Consider the following 19,498-nt stretch of genomic DNA (forward strand, 5'->3'; position numbering starts at 1 on the left):
CTATTTCAACATTACGTGGTTCTTATTTTGTAGGAGACGATTTGCCTGTAAATGATGACAAAATGAAAACGCCTTACCCCCATTTCATTTCTTCATACGTAAATTAACTATCATTATTTCATAATTGCTCCTACCCATATGTATTATGGTTCCATGCAAAATGTATGCTTAGTGCAAAAATGATTTAACCTGGTCTTCTTCATTCTTCAGTTCCTCTAAATGATTGTCTTCTTTGGACTTCTCAGTGAGGAGAATGGCTATTTAAGGTTTGCACCCATGGCCCCCTCTGACCCTCCTGTCAGCAGCTACCTGCACGAGGTCACCGGCGTGGGGCCCACCAGCCTAGGAAGCCGTACACATCCCACCTACACAGGGCGGCAGCCATGCTGCCCCCTGAAGCCAAATTCCAAAAGAGAGAATAAAGGACTGCTTGATTTTTTTTTTTAATGGCTCTATAAAAATCTACTTAAATACCAGAATTGCTTTCCTAAAAATCATTCCAATTTCTTTTTGATCACCTATCAAAATGGAAAGAGTTTCAGATGAGAAGCCACCTTATCCAGAGATTTTTTTTTTTTTTTTTTTTTTTTGGCTAGATCAGCAAAGTTTCTACTTTTGACAGTGACCATTTTTCACAAACACTGGTAATGAATTTACTCAAAGTGTAAACTACAGACTATTTACACGTTAAAAATAATCACTGTCGGTATAAAAATTAAGATGTCTAATATCAGAAACAACTTACTTTATATTTTTTCTATTATCAGAAATTTCATAACATTACTAGTTTCAAAAGGCCTCATCAATACACACTGGAATACTGCACCAAACAATTATATGGCATTTAGTTTTGTTTATCTTTTAAGAACTGTGATAAAAGATCACCGTGGTGATTGGGAAATGATGGTTAAGGGTTTTGTTTATGGATAGAATTCTAACATGGATAATTCATTGAACTAGTGAAACTTATGCTCTAAGTTCATTAAGGTCTGAGGCTTAGTAAGGAACAAGCAAAAAATATCTGTGAAGAAATTTTTCAACAGGCTAAATTAGAAAAATACAATATAATATGTAATATATCTCTCCATATGTTGAAGTTCTAAAATTATACATAGTACCTACATAAGTATGCATAACAGCTAACAATACATAGGGATAGCCTTGCTTACATGTGTAGACTTAGGAATATATGGGCTAAAATATATATCTGCATAAAATTTACATATTCATATGTATCATTATACAAAATAACTGTAACAGTACTGTTTAATGTGTACTATTTAATCTTTAAGGAAGTAAATAAATTTCATGTACCTCCTAATAAGGCTGTATATTTGTAAACAAGTTTTTTGTTTTTTTTTTTACTTATTTGTATTTTAATGGTCATAGCCACAAGAACATCAGGCACACAATTTTATGGTTATTTAGAAACAATCCAGTCCAATGTTACATTTAAGCAAATTTTGTTATATTTAATAACAAAAGGGAAAGTAAAATAAAGGAAATATTTCCAAATTTTCACTGCTCATAGAGTAAAACCATGCAAATTGATACTGTGCTCTGGAGAATGATCAACAAGGAGCTAAAAAACACTCAAAGGTTAGAAATGTTATGCACACATCTATAATACGTATAGATGATACATACGTATGCATTTGTGCCAGATAAAACCAGTCTGTGTTATAATAATTTAGTCCTGTGCAGCTCCTCACTGAGGATGAATGCTGATCCACAAGTCAAATTAGCTAAAGGGGAACTAGAACGGTAGCTTCATGGGTTTGACAACTGAAATCATAACCACCCAATAACAAAGCATATCCTGACGAAGAAACAAGGTGCAAAGGAAACAGGGAGAAGGCAGACACTCACCTTCGGTGCCATTGGGAGTCATGGAATTACTATTTCTATGAGAGTTATCGAGTTTGGGACCACTGGGGGGTTCACTACTACCACTCAGACGGCTATGCGGGCTGGTTAGATCCTGCATTTCCATAGACCTAAAGACAAGAAGCCTTCCGTGTGACAGATGTACCAAATTCATAACACTACTATTTAATGTGCTAACGACTTGACACCTTTGAAACACATTCACACAAAAGTCGCATTGTATCTATTTTCTTAGACTCCAAAGAGTTCATCTTACTTGGTTTTAACTTCAGTCATGCTTTCATAACATGTGGTGCTCAAAGGTGTCATTTGCCTTACCTATCCAACCAAACATTCACAGGGCACTTTGAAAATCTTTTTTTTTTTTCTTACACAGCTCATCAAATCACAACGAGGCAGTTGCATCTATTTTAATTTTCAAAGAAAAAAAATGCAGTCACGCTTTTCTTTTTATATTGAAAAAAAGAGGCATGATTTTTGTAAAAGAAATACGTAAACAGGTATAATAGGAAAAAAATCACTTTTCTATGGAATCTGTTTCATCTAATAAATTACCCCTAGGTACTCCCTTATAATTTACCACCCAATTGTAATTTAATGGGTCTCCAAACCAAATAAAACACTTGAAGCCTATAGTGTAGTGACAGGGAAAGAGATAGTCCTGATGCATGTGTTTACTCTGGCAAACTGCTTAATTGTTCCTCTGTTTCCCTTGAAACAAATGCAGCATTAAAACATTATGATGTCGGCTCACTTGTTTGCTTTGTGGATTACATACAGCGTGCCCAATTGAAAAGGGATAAGGCCAACATACAGTCAGTCCCTGCGAGCATTAGCACTTGGAATACCTCAGCTGTCACTTATTCAGGGAAATAACAATTCTACTTCAATGCAGCAATTTCGCATTTTTACCATATAAAAACAGTTAAGTCCTCCCCCCACCGAAGTTCTCAGACTCAGTAGTTACTTATTCTAGAAGATTATGGTATAGAAGCCACTCCTCATGGTCACAATTGCAGGACTAGCCATTTATATTTAATATTCTATTAATAGGAGGGGCTTTATTTAAAGCGAGTCAAAACACACCTAGATACCCTTCTGCGATTTTTAAAAAAAAAAATCTATGGCCCATTCACTTTATTTTAAACTTCTGTGTTTTTCTTAAAAAAAAAAAAAGGAGGGGGTATTAATATTCCACTGAAGTGAAAACTGTTTCTGCTCCCCCCCTGCCCAACCAGGTCAACAAAAGCTAGTTATTTTAATTTAGAGGTTGCACTTAAACTTACTGTAAATAGTTTTTAAAACAGCTTAATAGGAACCATGTAACTTCTAAAGTGAGTTTTTACTTCCCCAAATCTAAATCCAAACTAGAAATGGCTTACAATCCAACTTTTCTCTCCTAATTCACATTACACATTCACAGTTTACCTAACACCAGAAACTATAGCCCATAATCATTTTCAAACCCAGGCTCCTATTCCCTTTCTACATACTTAACATTTTTTACAAGCGCACACACACACACAAATTGTTAAGTAATTTCCAACAGAGGCTGTTGCTATTAATAGAAATAATTAAGAAATCCTAGACAAAAATAGATATGGGTCACAGAAAGGTAATCTCCAAAAATGTCAAATATCCTTACCTGCAACTTGAGGAAACAGCAACATCTGAACTGGTTTGAGATGTCTGCACCTGTGATCAGGGGTAAGAAATTAGAAGCTGTTGTTACTCTGCTTCAGTGTCAGCTCTTAATTATACAGAGCACATGGCTGAGAACGACAATGCTCTCTTTTAACCAAAAGAGAAAAAGGAGGATACTGCAGCAGTGAAAGGCATATTGTCTTTAAGTTGAGGTCTCCACTGTTGTTTCCTCCTGCAGGTCTACCCTCCTCCTCCCCTTGTCAGGGGGGAAGGCAGCCAAATGACGGGATAGTGATTCATCACTGGCCTATGACAGCTGCAAACGGGATTACCCCTCCCCCAATCAACATGCAAAGCAGCCTTGCCCAGGCAGCTTGGAAAAGGTGCTTGGAAAAAAATAGCTATTAGCAAAATGAGTGTGTTCCACAGCAGTTCAAGAATTAATCCTCCAGCATCCTCAGAAGATCTCTCATCTTCTGCTATCCCCAGCTGAAATAGAGTTCCCGCCCACCCCTTTGACTCCTGACAGTTTCCTATCCTTATCATGATGGTTTTCTCCCTATATGGACTATATGCCATTTGACATTTACCGAAACGGCTTCTGGGCAACTTTCGGGCAATGCTGGGCTGACCAAAGATGGCAAAGGCAAGTTTTCAGACCCAAAAATCACATCATTGAGGGATGTGCTCATTTATTCGTGCGAATTTAAAATTCAGCGAATGCTTATTTGCCATTGCCTGCTCAAACAGAAAAAGCAGTTGGCTTTCCGTTTAATTTTCTGTCGTTTGAACCAACCGAGAGAATGGATAGCTTAATAATCAATTCAATGTCCCAGTTAGCCAGCATTTTGGTGCCTTTTGTCTCCAGATGAATCAACTAAGTTAACGTGCAGGCTTTGCTAGTCCCTGCCCTTCCTCCAGAGGCAGTGCAAAGGACCAGCAGGTGATAAGCTCAGGTGAGGGTGGGCTGCTGGTTGACAAGCTCAGGCTAACGCCTCCCGGGAAAGAGCATTCTGAAAAATGCTTAAAATGACTCAGAATTCCAAATCTTTGATGTGCATTTTCATTCAACCTGAACTGACATCAATTAGGGCTACAGAACAAAGATGAGAACTGAAGCATCTCAAATGGCATTAAAGTGATCCAACCGAGTATCTGCTATTGAGTCCTGTCATTTTTTAATTATGATTCATGAAATTAAGAAATTCTACCTTTCTGGCAAGAACAGCGCATTGTTAAAGTCTGAATATCTTGGTGTAAGATTATGTGAAATTTCTAGGTATGTGTTTCTAGAATATGTGCAGGACAAAAAATAATTAAGAGACGCCTAAGTATTAAGTGAAAATGCAATTTTAATGCCTGCCGATATGTCATTTTGTGATAGCAGGCGTCCGCAGTTTTTGCTAAAAGTAATGTTCTCACGCAAGATTAAATGTTTTCCTTTAGAAACTGCAGCAATCTACCTCAAGGATAAATTTCCTCCCCCCCCTTTTTTTCTGCTTTTATACACCTGGAATAAATTATAGGTGAGAACTAACTTAGTTTTAAGAACTCTCTTGGCCCAATTATGGGAAAGAGTACGTAAAACACACTTTCTGTTAAACGTTAAAATACATTCCTATTTTAACATTGGCTAGATAGTATAATCTTGGAAATATAATTTTAGTTTCATTGTGTACTTTGAAAGTTTGATTATACTTATATTTGTGGCTTAACCTATCATTAATTAAATTTCAAAGTCAAACTTAAAAATGAACTTCAAAATAAGGTCAAACTTAAAAATAAGAATTATTCTAACACGTTTTCTCACTAAAAAAATGCATTTGCACAACAGCATTTTTTTTAATGCTGGCCTGACTCAATCTGTACTGTACTTTCATACACTACAATTTTTGAAAGCCCATATCCATGATCTTCATTTCATTAAGTATACTTCAGATATATTCTTTTGTGTCTCAAGGATTATTTAAACCATGTGTTGTGTGTTACTGTATTTAAAAATGACTCTTTAATCAAAATAACTTTAAAACAACTAATCCTCACTTAGGCTGGTCAGCTGAATCCACATCGTGGTCCAGGAAAAATAAATCTACTCTCAAGAATGCGAATGCAGACAACAATTAGACACAGATGTGAGCAAAATTAGTTACAGTTTACAAAATGCTACACTTCACATGCTTTTAGTTTTTTATGTGTAGTACAAGATTACAGTCCAGTAAGGAAACATACTCTTAATAATGACTTATCTGAAAAGAACACCTATTTCTGATTGGTGTTGATTTTCTCTTATGTTTGACAATATCTCTGGAAGTTTCTGGGTTTTAGAGGTCTAAGAGCATAAGGTGTTTCAAAAATCATTAATTAGGCATATTCCTATTCAAAAAGAGAAAAAAATTATTTCATGGTTTTCAGAAAAATGCTCTTAGGCATTCAGTAAGCTCACATTTTCTGCTTCACATCGATAAACTTAGTATGTTTCTTGTCTTCTAATCTGGTATTTTTAATTCAAATGTTCCTATGAGTACAAAAATATTTCCCATAACATTACAAATAGTCATCTTCTATTACAATGAAGTCACTTCACTTTAATGCTTTTTAAAACTCTTTGCATAGAATACCCACTGCAGCATACTGAGTTGCAAAAATACAAAGAGAAAAAAAAGATAGAACTTCGTAGGAATTTAAATTCAAGAATTCTAAACTAGTAACTTTGACTTCTGATTAGTTAATGAGGTCTTTTAAGTTTGCCTTTTTTCTAATTAAATTTATAATTCTTCACAGATGTAACTTTTGTTGATGTTCAATTTGTCTCTCTCATTTTGTTAAACCTCACATAGTACTTCGCCAATCCATTGAATAGCCACATTAAATCTGTTAATACCATGCTCTTCAACCCCAGAAATTATTTCCAGAAGGCAAACTTGCTTTGAGAGATCATCAAACAAGACTTAAGGTACACATTTTATCACATTTTCCCTACCACAGAGCTCAGGATGCAGAGCAAAATTCATGACTTTTGCACTGTTTATTATACTTTGCTAAATTACAAATCAAAAGCATCTGACAGAAGATCATGTATGAAGCCAAAAAGTTAATAATGTTCTGTGAAAAGTAAACTGTAAATGGAAAGGGATTCTAAATCTCAGCAGCACAGAGCAAATAAAATGTAGGTACTTGTCTAAATTATGGGTTTTCCATAGGCTTTTTTGCTTGCTAGAAGCAATTTTTATAAAATGACTATAATTTAAAACTTTTTTTCCCCCAAACTAAAATGAAATTTTCAAAGTGAAAGTACTGAACTTATCTAAATAAATAGAGTTGGCAGGCAAGCTGGTTTTGCCCAACCGCAGATCAACCTGAGTGCTCCCAAATTTGAAAGACAATGGCAATTTTCTAATCAGAATGTATTTTATAAGAGTGAGCCTTAGGCATAAATCTGCTTTTTAATCAGAATATATTCTTGCTAAAATTTTCCTCAATCAATATTTCTAACTATGGTGTCAATGCTGTAATAAAAACCTGAACCTAAAATCAAAATGAACCTCTAGTTAGAGGTAGATGTCTTTTACATGTTAACACTTATTTCCTGCTTTATCACTCTATAAAATGAATGCTCCAATACTATTACTGATTTTAACGTAACATGCTGTATTTCAAACTTCCTCGTTTGAAGAAAATGACAAAATCGAGTCCCCATGAAAACAAAAAACAAGCATTTAAATGACACTTGATGCAACCATAGTTTCAAAAGATTGTTTTCAAAATTAGCATTCATTCATAATGTTGAATGAAATACCTTTGCTATCTGATTAAATGGAAGAAGGGATTTTATTCTCACTGCAAGTGTTTCTCCTCTTGCCATTGTATTCTAATATGAATTTTCGCATTCAAATGAAAATTTTCTTTTGAGAAAATCATTTATCATGTCTACGAAGCTCACATAGCAGTTGACTTCCTTTTGGCACTCAAAAACTGAACAGTGGCTCAATTAGGCTTCTCTGTCACCGCGAAGAATTTTCAGGATTGAGAACCCATGGCTGTTTGCTCATTTACTGAACACTCTGGGCCTTAGAAGAACTCAAGCAGCGAGAAAGTCAAATATCAAATATTTGATAATGCAATAAAGCATGACTATTCATGTATGCATGTCTTCAAACCTCCAAACGGTGGGCGAAAAAACTCACAGAAGCCTAAAATAAAACCTATTCTGAAAGACACATTAAAAAAAAAACCAACCCCAATCCTATAAAACTACACTTTGGGCTTAACTGCCAAACTTTTTGTACCCCTTGTCATTGTAAGAAATGCAACATAAAAACTCTTGTCTAAATTCAATGACAGGTCTGAATTTATTGAATTCTTGCAAAAGCTACTTAAATGTGTTCAAAAACTCCTCCCAAGAAATATAAGCCCATGAGTCATTAGCAATATACTGATTTTGAATGACAAATACTTTAAGTGGTCATTCAAAAGTTTAAGAATCTTGTTTTAAATTTCAAGGTCCATTCAAGTCATATGAAGTGTCAATAAGGGAAAAAGTATATTAATTTAGCAAATGTTTATTATTTCACCTTTTGAAGATGAGCCTGTTTAATATAACGTTTGGGAAATTTGTTTATTGAAGCAAAAGGATTTCCTTCCTTAAAAAGTGGTATCAGTTGATTTCTGTTATCTGTTGTCCTTTCAAAATCTTAATTCCTTCCTCATTTTCTCGTATCAACCAAAGGTGCGGAGGAAAAGTTATCTGTGTTGCAATGGAGAACTACATATACGTATTTCTCGCTTTATTCAATATCACAATAATATTTGGGGTTCGTGCAGAAATTCAGGAGCGATATGAAGTAATCTCCCTACAAGAATATAGCCGTGTGTTATATTTATATCGATCACAACAACGGTAATTGTTAACAATTAATCTGTAATTATCTCTTAATGATGCTAATCGCTCAGATCATTTGGGGGGTTAAGAATTATACTTTTATGATGGAACCCTGTGGCTAATCACGCACTGCGTACAAAGTGTCAGAATCGTGCCCGTGCCCTAATGTTTTTATTCCAAAACAAATCAAAACAATACTAAAAAGTGCTCCTGTTAACTTGGGCTTTGCCCACAGGACAGCTGTTGTCAGTCACTACAGTTTTTCAAACAGTCAGCTTGTACTTACAGCGCTTACATCTGCTGCATCCACCAGTTTAATGTGCTCCTTCGAATTTTCTGGTTTAGCAGACCTCCATTCCTTACGCAGTTTTGCTCCTGGATAAGGACGCGTGAGGGCTTTTAGGCGCTCCCAGTGGAGCCCGGCGCTGCTGGAAGCGGGGCGCCTCTGGAGGGGGAAGCCCGGCCGCGGGGACAGCCGCCTGGCCGCTGCTGCAGGCTCGGGCTGCCGAGCGACTGAGCGAAAACGCTTTCCCCAGAACGAAAACCGCCACAGTGGACGGCAACAGGAAGGCTTAAAGTCGGAAGTGGCACTGCAGAGTTTCTACCTCGCCCCAAACTCGGAGCCATCAGCTCCCACCGTTCTGTTTAGTGACCGCTTTGAGCCCCGCGCTCTTTCCCCACCAAACAGCAGCAGCAGATAGCATCTGAGAACCCTAGACAAAGAAACAGCAGAATCTCATCCCTCGATTTGTTTGCGCAGCCTTGTAGGTCTGCCCGTGGAGCCTCGGGGCTTTTTTTGTTTTTGCAACGCAAACCACAGCTATTCTCTTGTTCTAACCTTATTGGTTTAAATGCAACAATTGAAAGGAGCACTGCTCCGTCTGACTCAACCTTGCTGCTCAAAAAAAATTTATTATGTAAATGAACGCGCCCCATGTTATCTGAATAAACAGCTGTGTGAGAATAAGTTCTCTGAGACACTGTCAACACACATCTTCTGCTACAGCAGCTACCAATTACGAGCTTTGAGAGTAGTTACACGTTATCTTTTATACTTTTCCAAAACTTTTTTCAGGCCCTGAAACTTGGGGAATCAACACTTTTCAAAAAAAAAAATTTTTTTTTTTTCCGAGTGTACCAACTAACAGGCCTGGGAAAATTTTTTAAAAATGAGAATGGCCATTTATATAGTAAGTAGGTAAAGGGAGAAAACGAGCAAACGTGTAAACTATTATCAGTTTAACAATGAAAGCCCAAATGATGATTCTGCAATGATTTCTAGATGGCTAGTTTTACAGGAACATTTTTTTTGGGGGGGGGGAATATGAACCAGATAATATTTCAGTGTTACTATTTTTAAATCATTTTTGGGAAAATATTTATTTTATCTAGAACTCTTTCCTTACACTTTGTTCTCTTTAAAAATTCTAACTAAATTCACAATCTATGCATGATAATCCATAACACTTATCTAGAGAGTCGAGCTATTCACATTAGGACTAAATTACAGCTTCAGTTTAAAATGCTTACTTACTATCATGTTTTAGGTAAATAAATGGCTTTGGTTATTAGATCGATGACAACCATAATATTGATTTCAAATATTTCAAGAAGGCATCACTGATGTGCCTATTATATTTTAATTTGTCAGCTCCATACCAAAGTTCAAATACAAATGTTTATTTTGGTACTACTCACTTATCATAACCAATCTTGTACTCTAAAGTAAAATCTTTATACCCATTGGACTTTCTTTCAAACTATTTTGCCTTTACTGAAAATACTATTCTACGTATTCAGTTGTTTTATTAATAATAAAAAGCACCTTTTTTTTTTTTTAAGACTCATGCTTTGGTATCAAAGAACATTTTTAAAACACAGTAAATTCTTAAATGATTTTATGATACATTTCCAGATCATCAACTAATAAAACAGATACACACAGTCTTACCTTTTCTTTGCTAATTTGTAAATGAAAGCACCATTCCCATGCAACCAAAACAAAATGCTTCTAATGAACAAAATTCAGTATGGATTTTTTCCCCCTCTCCCCCCTGAAAGGATGCCAATCTAAATTCCTCAGAAAAGAATGCTTTGTCAAATCTAAGAGTCAACTTAAACTGCAAACTCACCTAGGATTTCATTTTGTATGGTACCAGCAAGGAATCATGGGCTAGTCATCTGCCATATTTGGGAAGCTAGGTCAAAAATCAGTTGATTGCTATTGGATCTGTTCATTTATGCAGCACAAATAGAATTACGTTACCACCTATAGCACTTTCTCAAACCAGAAGTATCAGTTATTCAATATGCTAAAGCATATATGCAGAAAATAAAATACAGCATATAATGGAGGTTTCTAGTGCTGTGAAATAAAATATAATGTTACATTAATTTAATCTATGATGTCAGGCACCCACATAGTAACTGCTTTTGCTATCATATTTATTTCTAAGGTCCATAAAATAAAAATCTGAGGTGCTGGTTGGTTCAACCCTGTTTGAAACCCTATTTTAAGCTATTGTACCCATGCTTCCCATAGTTTAAAACTTATTTTAGATATGAAAAGATAAAATATTAGTTTTCTGATCCATGAGAGATTATATTTGCAAACCCAGGAGACACAAGCCATCTGAAGTCAGAACAGCAGGAATATCATGTAAAATATCTGACTTTTATATATAAATTACTTGCCTATATTATAATCAAATTTATCGTATTACATTAGTTTTTATATTGAAATTCAATTATTTTTATTTATATAACCAAACAAGATACCATTAAAGAAATGATGCATGTAATTATGAGGAAAATTATGAAAAGCACGATGAAGGTAATATGACCACTAATATGACACAGGTCATGCTTCATAATTATGTAACAAAGAGCTTAGTCATTGGCTAAAAGAAATATCCATGTGCATATATACCAATTTTAAATGGTTTTCCTTTCCTAAAGCAAAATTAGATGGATTAAAAACAATCACATGCTTATCCATAAATTTTGTCTGGTTACTACTCCTGATTATCAAATATGCAGTAATTACCATGCAACTTACACCAAAAATAAGTCATTCTCTGATAAATAGCCAATATGTAAGCCATTACTAATAAGATCCAGTTTGTAGTATACTATTAACTTCTTATTTCTAAATTTTCACAATTACATAACTTATCCATATATTTTAAGGATGAAGGTGTCCCCTGAATAAAATTATACACATTACAACAGCAATTAGGAAGATTTGCTCAAAATTTACCATTAGTAAAGACAGGTAATGTAGAAAGCATTATCTTCTGATATTTCCTGAAGAAATTTCAACACAAACATATGAATAGGAGTAAAGAAATTTCTAATATGCCTTTTCCCCACTAAAGCAAAAAAATAAATATATAATTTTATCTGGAAAAGGAAAACACTTGAAACAGGCAACTGTAACAAAGTGTTTAAATACCCTCAAACAGACAATATCTTTCATATACTGTATCTTCAAACAGGTTTTATCTTATAGAACAAGCTATTGCCTAGACATGTGCCTGGTTATAGAGAAATCTGCAATTTTGAGACAAGTTGTTAGTGCTTTCCAACTAACAGAATTTTAAATAAAGGCATGATTACAAAAATAAACAAATGTCTGTAATTAAAAAAAAAGATGAGGGCAGATAGAAGGAATTCATTAGAACAATTGAAAAGGTAACTTTGAACTTTTTAAAAACTATGAGTTTAAATACATGAGTAAACAGTTGATTAATCAAATAAAATATAAGAAATGAACACAGAAAACAAATGATTAAAGGCAAGTGTTCCTTCCTTTTATCCCTTCCAGTAACAATAACAAAGATTGTGAGCAATTGTGAAGTTCTCAATAAGATATGTACTCAGAAGTTATTTTTCTTCTATTTGTGTCTACCTTTTAATAATCTTACAATTAAGGATGCGCGCTATTACCTGGCCCGATATCAATCATCTCTTACCTCCGTTTCTACCATTCTTAGCAGATTATTGCTCAAGAATAATAGTATAGTAAGTTGCAAAAACATAATTAGCATTTAAAGGCCAGTGATTTCTCTTCAAAAGCAAAATCCTAGTTATTCTTTCTTCCACATCAGTAAAATCAGTAATATCTGATCAATACAATCAACATTTTGTGATTCAGGCTGTTCAAAGTGGAATGGCAAATAGAATATTCCAAAATACTGTACTTCTGGTCCCTCTGCTTCCAAACGACTCTCTTTTCTCGTGGATCATGCCATGGCATTACATTCCTGGCTTTTTTATGGAACTGTTGGAACAGTGGATGGCTGACGCTACGATCCTTGCTGGCGTTTGGAGCGGTCACTTTCATGACCTCTTCTTTCCCCACTGGCACGAGACCTACAATGAGGGCCCTGCTCCCAGTAGCCTTCTGCTGAAACACAACCAAGTAAAACATCCTCTATTTATTTTAAGAATGATATTAAATCTGCCAAACTGAATGTCTACCAGTATTTGGCTAAATGTTTTCCATTCAAACTCCAACATGAATAGCTTTTAACAGTAAATTTAAGGAGGCAATTACTAGCTATTCACTGTACCATGGAAAATTATTTTAATAAATATTACAGTCTTTATACCAACACAATTTGGAAATATAATCTATTTCCTTGCCCTCTAATACTGGTTATTAATATGAATAATAACATTTATTTATGTAGGGTGGGAAACTTATCATAGGTAGTAATGACTGCCTATAGGATGTTTTTTTTTCCAAAATTATTATTCTAATAGAAACTTTGAGGAGCACTTACTGAAACAAATAAAATAACAATAGATTTTTAAGAAGTGGGAATGGGATGATAGAGGTGCTTTATCTAAGACAAATATGACACACCAGATTTTCCAATTTAAAAGCAACTGATTTTCCAAAATGGCAAACAGAGTTACTTTTTCTCCCTTCTGCCAAAAATATGTAAATAATTGTCTTGGAAGCACATGCTTAATCTCAGCAATAAGCTCTTTTGCTTTTTCACACTTTAAAATGGATTTCTGTTGACACGAAATAACCTAGAAAACCCAGATTTGTCTACTCTTCAATTTTTTTTTTTTTTCTCAAAGCCATGGGCAAAACCAATCTTGTCAGCACCTCCCAACACTTGTAAGAGGATCTGGAAATTTGTTTTGTGTTTTCCAGGTTTCATGACAGCTGAGTTCCCAGTTTTTAAATTCTCCTGAAATGATGACTATCTCATGGAGTAGGGAAGGAAATTCATATTTACTGAGTGCTTACTACATGCCAGGCACTGTGCTAGGCGTTTTATGTACATTCTTCATTTGTTTTAACAAATCACGTGACAATTTATCCGTACAAATCCTGTTTGCCCCCTCCCCCCTAATCATTTGTTCTAGAATCTGCCTCGTTTCTCTGACACCATCAAAGTTACCACTAAACAGTAGATGGAGCACTGGGAGGGACATTGATGTGTCCTGGGCTGTATCATCCTTTTGGAGCAAGAGGATGCCTAATAAAGTCGATAAACCCAGAAAGGTGTGTGACACAATCACTGCACAATATATGATTGTTCACAAACATATATTACAAGTTAGTGTGAAGGTTCAAAAATAAAAATACGTTAAATGATCAATAGGGGAAAAAATGTAATGAATCCTTAAACCTGAAATGATCAAATCAGGGATTTTTTTCTCACTACTTATCAAAAAAAGGTAAATTGTCTTTCTAAAATAAGGAATATAAACATTCCCAACTTTTTCTTTATGATAAAAAGGAGACACTAAGGATCTGAGTCTACCACAAGCAAATTATACGGACAACTTGTTTTGCAGTTCTGTCCATTTCTTTCCTTTTGTATTCCTAATTTCAGTTATCCAATGTGATATGCTTTGATCTTAATAGCTATTACATCATAAACACTTGATTTGTTCATGAGGAAATAATTACATTCAAAATGTACTCCAAGTGTCCTTATGCACTTGGAGGTATAGTTTAAGTATCCAGAATCAAGAAGCTCTATTATTATTACAAGGGAATTGCCAAGAAGGGACAAAATAAAAAACCAAAACTTAATAACCTAGAGAATTTTTTTCTTCCTTCAAGCAGCATTAACTTTTTCCCTCTCCAGTCTCGCAAATCGGAAAAAAGAGTAACCTCTAAAGCTGTTTTAGACAGAAGGTCAGAATTCAAAGGATCGGTAACCTAATCCACAGTGTGCTGCAATCACATTGCTATTGGAAACACAACCAGAAGCACCATTTTTCTAGATGTTTTTATTAAGCAATGTCAATAGGTATACAACCTGGAGGTTTCTCTCTACTGTAAAGATTCATACCTGCAGGGGATCAAGTTGCCCTGGGTCCTTGAATTTTACTTTAGAATGCTGTAGAGTAAGGAAAAAAATAGACTCTGCATTATATGCTAAGGAAAACAATAGCTCCACTTTGTTCAAATACTGAAAGAGAGTACCTTTTTAGGACCAAAATGGAAATAAAGATGAAAGTTTTCTAGTCTTTAGATGTTCATAAGTAATGAGAATTCTTATTTCAGATGGTTTAATATATGGAGTATTATACTGATTTTTAAAAATTTGTAGCTTGTATTCTTTCAAAAAAAAAATAGAAAGTCTGGAAGCATCCACTGTTTCTTTCAAGGATTGTGTTTTAACATCATCAGTGATCTGGTTTACCTGAATTGCAGAGTAAAACAAAGTCAAGGATCTGGGGTTTTCTGAATTAGCGTATTTTAAATGCATATGGTTCTTAAAAACAACACCCCGGTTGATAGGGAGTTATAGACTGGTGGCTCAATTTTTGTAATCAATACAAGGAAAAACAAATAGTTTACCAAGAGGTCAGAGAGCCAGTAGGGGAGACCTCTACTGCATGGTTATCATTGACAAGCCCTGCTGAAAGATCCGCAAAACTCCCATTAGCTCTGGCCTCCTGGGAGAGCTGTTCACTTTCCTTCCTGCCCTTGCCTGAGAGGACAGATCTTCCTCACCAGCGGAGACTGGATGAGAGGGGTAAGGAGCAGGTAAAGGAGGGACAGGACGAAACAAAAGCAAAGTGAAAAACAAGAAGTTATTCAAGACATTAATCAGAAAACTAGTTCAAGGATCTCAGCTTTTTTTAAAGAACGAGTGTCTATGACTTAGAAATTCTAAAGGAAAAGGATCATGTTTTTCGATACACAGATTTTATATGTTTTAAATTTACCGTACCTTTACTAGTATGTATGTCTCTTTTGGGAGGCATTTCATTTGATAAATATAAAAATTAAAAAAAAATAAAAGACCGAACTCACCACAAATAAATTCATTCATGACTAAAAACTAAAGACTATTTAAAAGGAAGACCCACATCACTAAGCTCTCTATTTACAATTTCCTGAAATCATGCCTATTCCCAACCAATGAATCGCCTATTTAAAAAAAAAAAAAGGATATTTTAAAGGAGATATTTCACATTAAGACATTCTTGAAGCAGCATATACCACATCTTTCTGTACTTTTGGATTTTGTATCTATCACTGTTCAAAGTTTAAAAGCTGTCCTTTTCCTTAAATATGGAGAGCTACCAAAATTTACCTATAATCACTAGACAAAAAAAAAAATGCACTAGAGGTTCAAGTTCTAATTCTAAATTTAGCAGAGGTTTTCTCTGTGCCCTTTGTTATCACAATACTTGACTCTCAATTTATGATCTATAGACAGGCTGCCTATAAAATGGATGCAAGAAGGCCACACACCTAACCAAAATGGCATGGGGATAAAAATGTTTACTGTAGGGGCACCTGGGTGGCTCAGTCAGTTAAGCGTCTGCCTTTGGCTCAGGTCATGGTCTCGGGGTCCTGGGGTCGAGTCCTGCCTTGGGCTCCCTGCTCAGCAGGGAGTCTGTTTCTCTCTCTCCCTCTGTCCCTCCGCCCCAGCTCGTGGGCTCCCTCTCTCTCTCAAATAAATAAATAAAATCTTTAAAAAATGTTTACTGCAAGGGTAAGGCTCTCATAGATAGTAAAATAGCAATAGAAAACTGAATTTCAGGGGCACCGGGGTGGCTCAGTCGGTTAAGCGTCTACCTTCAGCTCAGGTCATGATCCCGGGGTCCTGGGATCAAGCCTCAAGTCAAGGCTCCCTGTTCTATGAGGAGTCTACTTCTTCCTCCCCATCTGCCTCTCCCCCAAATCATGTTCTATCTCACTCTCTCTCAAATAAATAAATAAAATCTTAAAAAAAAGAAAACAATTTCAAATCAATTTAATTAAGCAAGTATAGAATGAGTGGCCCAGTCAGGACATGGTAGAGTTTCTAATATTAGCACAACTTGATACACATGGTAGGTGCTCAGTAAGTGTTATTTAAATTAATTAATGCATGCACACTTGGCTACTTGACAGAACAAGGCCCTGGTTTATGAAAGAAAAATGATTTCCCTGAATTTCTTTTGTTTCTATGTTTTTATTTTCCTTACACATTGTTGTATTTGTCCTCCTTTGGAAACTCTAAAGAGAATTGGCTAGGACATTATCATCATAGGAGAGTTAATCTCATTCCCATGTTCAAAACATATTTTAAAACACTTTATAGAACCAAACTGAGTCATTGAAACTGTGCCAGGCATTTGCCATCCTGACAAGAGGAAATAACCAAATTCTAAGGAAATTAAAAAATTAGAAGACACCTGAAATCACTGTATCCACATGGTCTATGTTTTTCGGCGGGACAAGAAAATGAAATAAAAAGTTAAGTTTCCCTTAAAAAGAAACTATCAATGACATATTTAGTTTTACCTCTCATATTGCTCCCAAAGTACTCTTTACTCCAAAGTAGTTCGTATTTCCCTTTTGAATTCTTAAAGGAAAAATGCAGGAAAATTTAAAAAATTTAAAGGGATACACAATAGAATGAAAATATCTTTAAAGAAACCTTATATCGTCACCTTTCAGAAATACTTCATGGTAGATACAGCCACAATATTGTCATTTTAATTTCTGCAGCTTTGAGGCTATTGAGAAATTTAACTAACCAAGCTAGTTAGTGGGTCTGTCGGCTAGTCAGTCACTCAGCAAATATTTATCATGCATCTAGTATGTGTGCACTAGGAGATGAAGCAGTAAATGAGCAGACAGAATTCCCACTTATGTGTGCATAAAAGCATGTAAATAAATTAAAAGTTAGCCAACTGGACACATACATTTATTTTTGCTTTTTTCTACAAACCCCACTAAAGCAACAGTAGATGGATTTTTTTAAAGCATAAATCCCAAAGAACGAAGAGGGCAGTTAATAAGAAAATAGTAAAAAAAAATTAGAAGTAAAAAAACAGACAGACCATTAGTAGCTGGCTTAGCAGATCCGAGAAAGCTGAATCCAAAGTTGGCAGTGAGGAAAGCTGAAAAGCAATCCAATTTACACCAACAAAGCCCCTTGACATCTCAGGAACTGGTGGTACCAAGTACTTTTGGCAGTAGAAGTAAAAAGAAATACCAAAAAAAAGGAGGTACAAATCAGTGTGAGAAGCAGTTAGAATCACTCTTAGATGCCACTCCACATAGTCAAACAAGTACACTTGGACTGAAGGAGAAGCCCCAGAATGTGTTCAGGAAGGGGCACCATACTAAAAACAGGTGGATTCTGTTTACAGAATCCTGAATGCTGGGACAAACTGAATTCTGGGACAACTGCCCCTGTTTCCTTCCACCAAACCTTTCCCCATTCTGATTCCTAGAATAATGGCAGCTATATCTAGGTTATCCAGGTAGTAGATAAAAAGAGGCTTCACTAGGAATTCTAACTAGCCCAAGAGGAAAGACTTGAGATACTTATACCTGGAGGTCTCTCAAAGAGAAGACCCAGCCTAACTGCCCTACCATAAAAACCATGGTCTATGAGCCAGTAGTCAAGGGTTATCTGTGTCTGAGGAAACCCTCTTGCAAGAAATGTAGAGACCAACTGAACAGAGAAAAGCAATTTGAGGAAACAGAGGTCAGGCAAAAGTTAGAAAAACAAAAAACTCTCATTAATATCCACAGAGAAATAAGATAGTAAACAAGATAGGAAAGTAACAATAATGATTTCTTTTAAAAAAAGAGAAACATCTAACAACAAAAAAGAGCTCTTAGAAATAAGGAGAATAGCAGAAATGTGTAATTCCATAAGGTTTGAAAAAATAAAATTGAGGAAGTTTTACAGAGAATAGAGCAAAAGACATGGAAAATGTGAGAGAAGAACAGAAAATACAATAATAAAATGAAGAAATATAAGAAAATATGGTGGTCCAACATCCAAATAACTGGAGTTCCAGAAGAAGAGCAGAGAAAATGAAGGGTAAAACTTAAATAAATAATTCTAAAATGTTTTATAGGACATAAGTTTTCAGATTGAAATTTCAAAACCCTTGGGAAAGGGTAGCCTCCTACAAGTATCCAAAGAGAAAAAAACATATCACAGACAAAACAGATCACATGACCTCAGACCTCTTAATTGGAACCTGTATTTCTAGAAGGTAACAGAACAATGGTTTTAAATTTCTTAAGGAAAAATAATTCTCAACTTAGAATTTTATATCTTAAAAACTTTGTAACAAGTAGAAAAATTGAAGACATTTAAATCAAGTTGAGGATATTTGCAGACATGCCAGGTTTAAAAAGGTTATTTACAAAGTATCTTTTATCAGGGAGCTAACAGAAGATATGTTCTATAGAAATTTGAGAGCAAACCTCCTTTATTAAATAAGTCAACTAAATAGGACAGAGAAGAATCTAATCGCTAGTGTTGGTAGTAAAGAGAATTTCTAGGATGATAGCTCTACCAGGCATGGCCATCCAAACAGAGGAGGTCAGAAAGCACCAGAGAAGTTTTCAAGATGAAAAGATTGATAGAGTATTTGATACATCTGAACATATGGAAAGAAGAGTTAAACAATCAGGGGAGGGTAAAGAAATTATAGAATACTATATGCAGCTGCTGTAAAGAGCATACATTATAGACGGAGTGATACAAATGCCCCAAATCAGGAAATATCCATACTGGAAGGATGGCAAGACTGACAAAGTTTTTGTGTGTATGTGTTGGGGTGGGAGTGAGATGAAAGAGGAACAAA

General features: G+C 35.3%; 1 protein-coding gene across 5 annotated transcripts in view; it reads right to left on the reverse strand.

Moving 5' to 3' along the window:
- EYA1 (EYA transcriptional coactivator and phosphatase 1) overlaps positions 1-19,498 on the reverse strand; it is a 357,490-nt gene that overhangs the window by 161,348 nt on the left and 176,644 nt on the right. For 3 of the 5 annotated variants that reach the window (XM_073892885.1, XM_073892886.1, XM_073892884.1), the window contains exons 3-4: positions 3,533-3,582; positions 1,870-1,997 (exon numbers count right to left, since the gene is read on the reverse strand). The exons of 1 other annotated variant lie outside the window; for it this stretch is intronic. In XM_073892885.1, the coding sequence (XP_073748986.1) occupies positions 1,870-1,997; positions 3,533-3,582 (178 nt within the window). Of the gene's footprint in view, positions 1-1,869; positions 1,998-3,532; positions 3,583-8,696; positions 8,820-19,498 lie in introns of those variants that run through there. One more of the 5 variants, XM_073892888.1, reaches the window with a different exon arrangement.

The sequence above is a fragment of the Callorhinus ursinus genome, unplaced genomic scaffold (genome assembly GCF_003265705.2).
Source record: "Callorhinus ursinus isolate GAN/ISIS: 27379988/994484 unplaced genomic scaffold, GSC_fseal_2.0 scaffold5, whole genome shotgun sequence".
Classification (NCBI taxonomy): domain Eukaryota; kingdom Metazoa; phylum Chordata; class Mammalia; order Carnivora; family Otariidae; genus Callorhinus; species Callorhinus ursinus.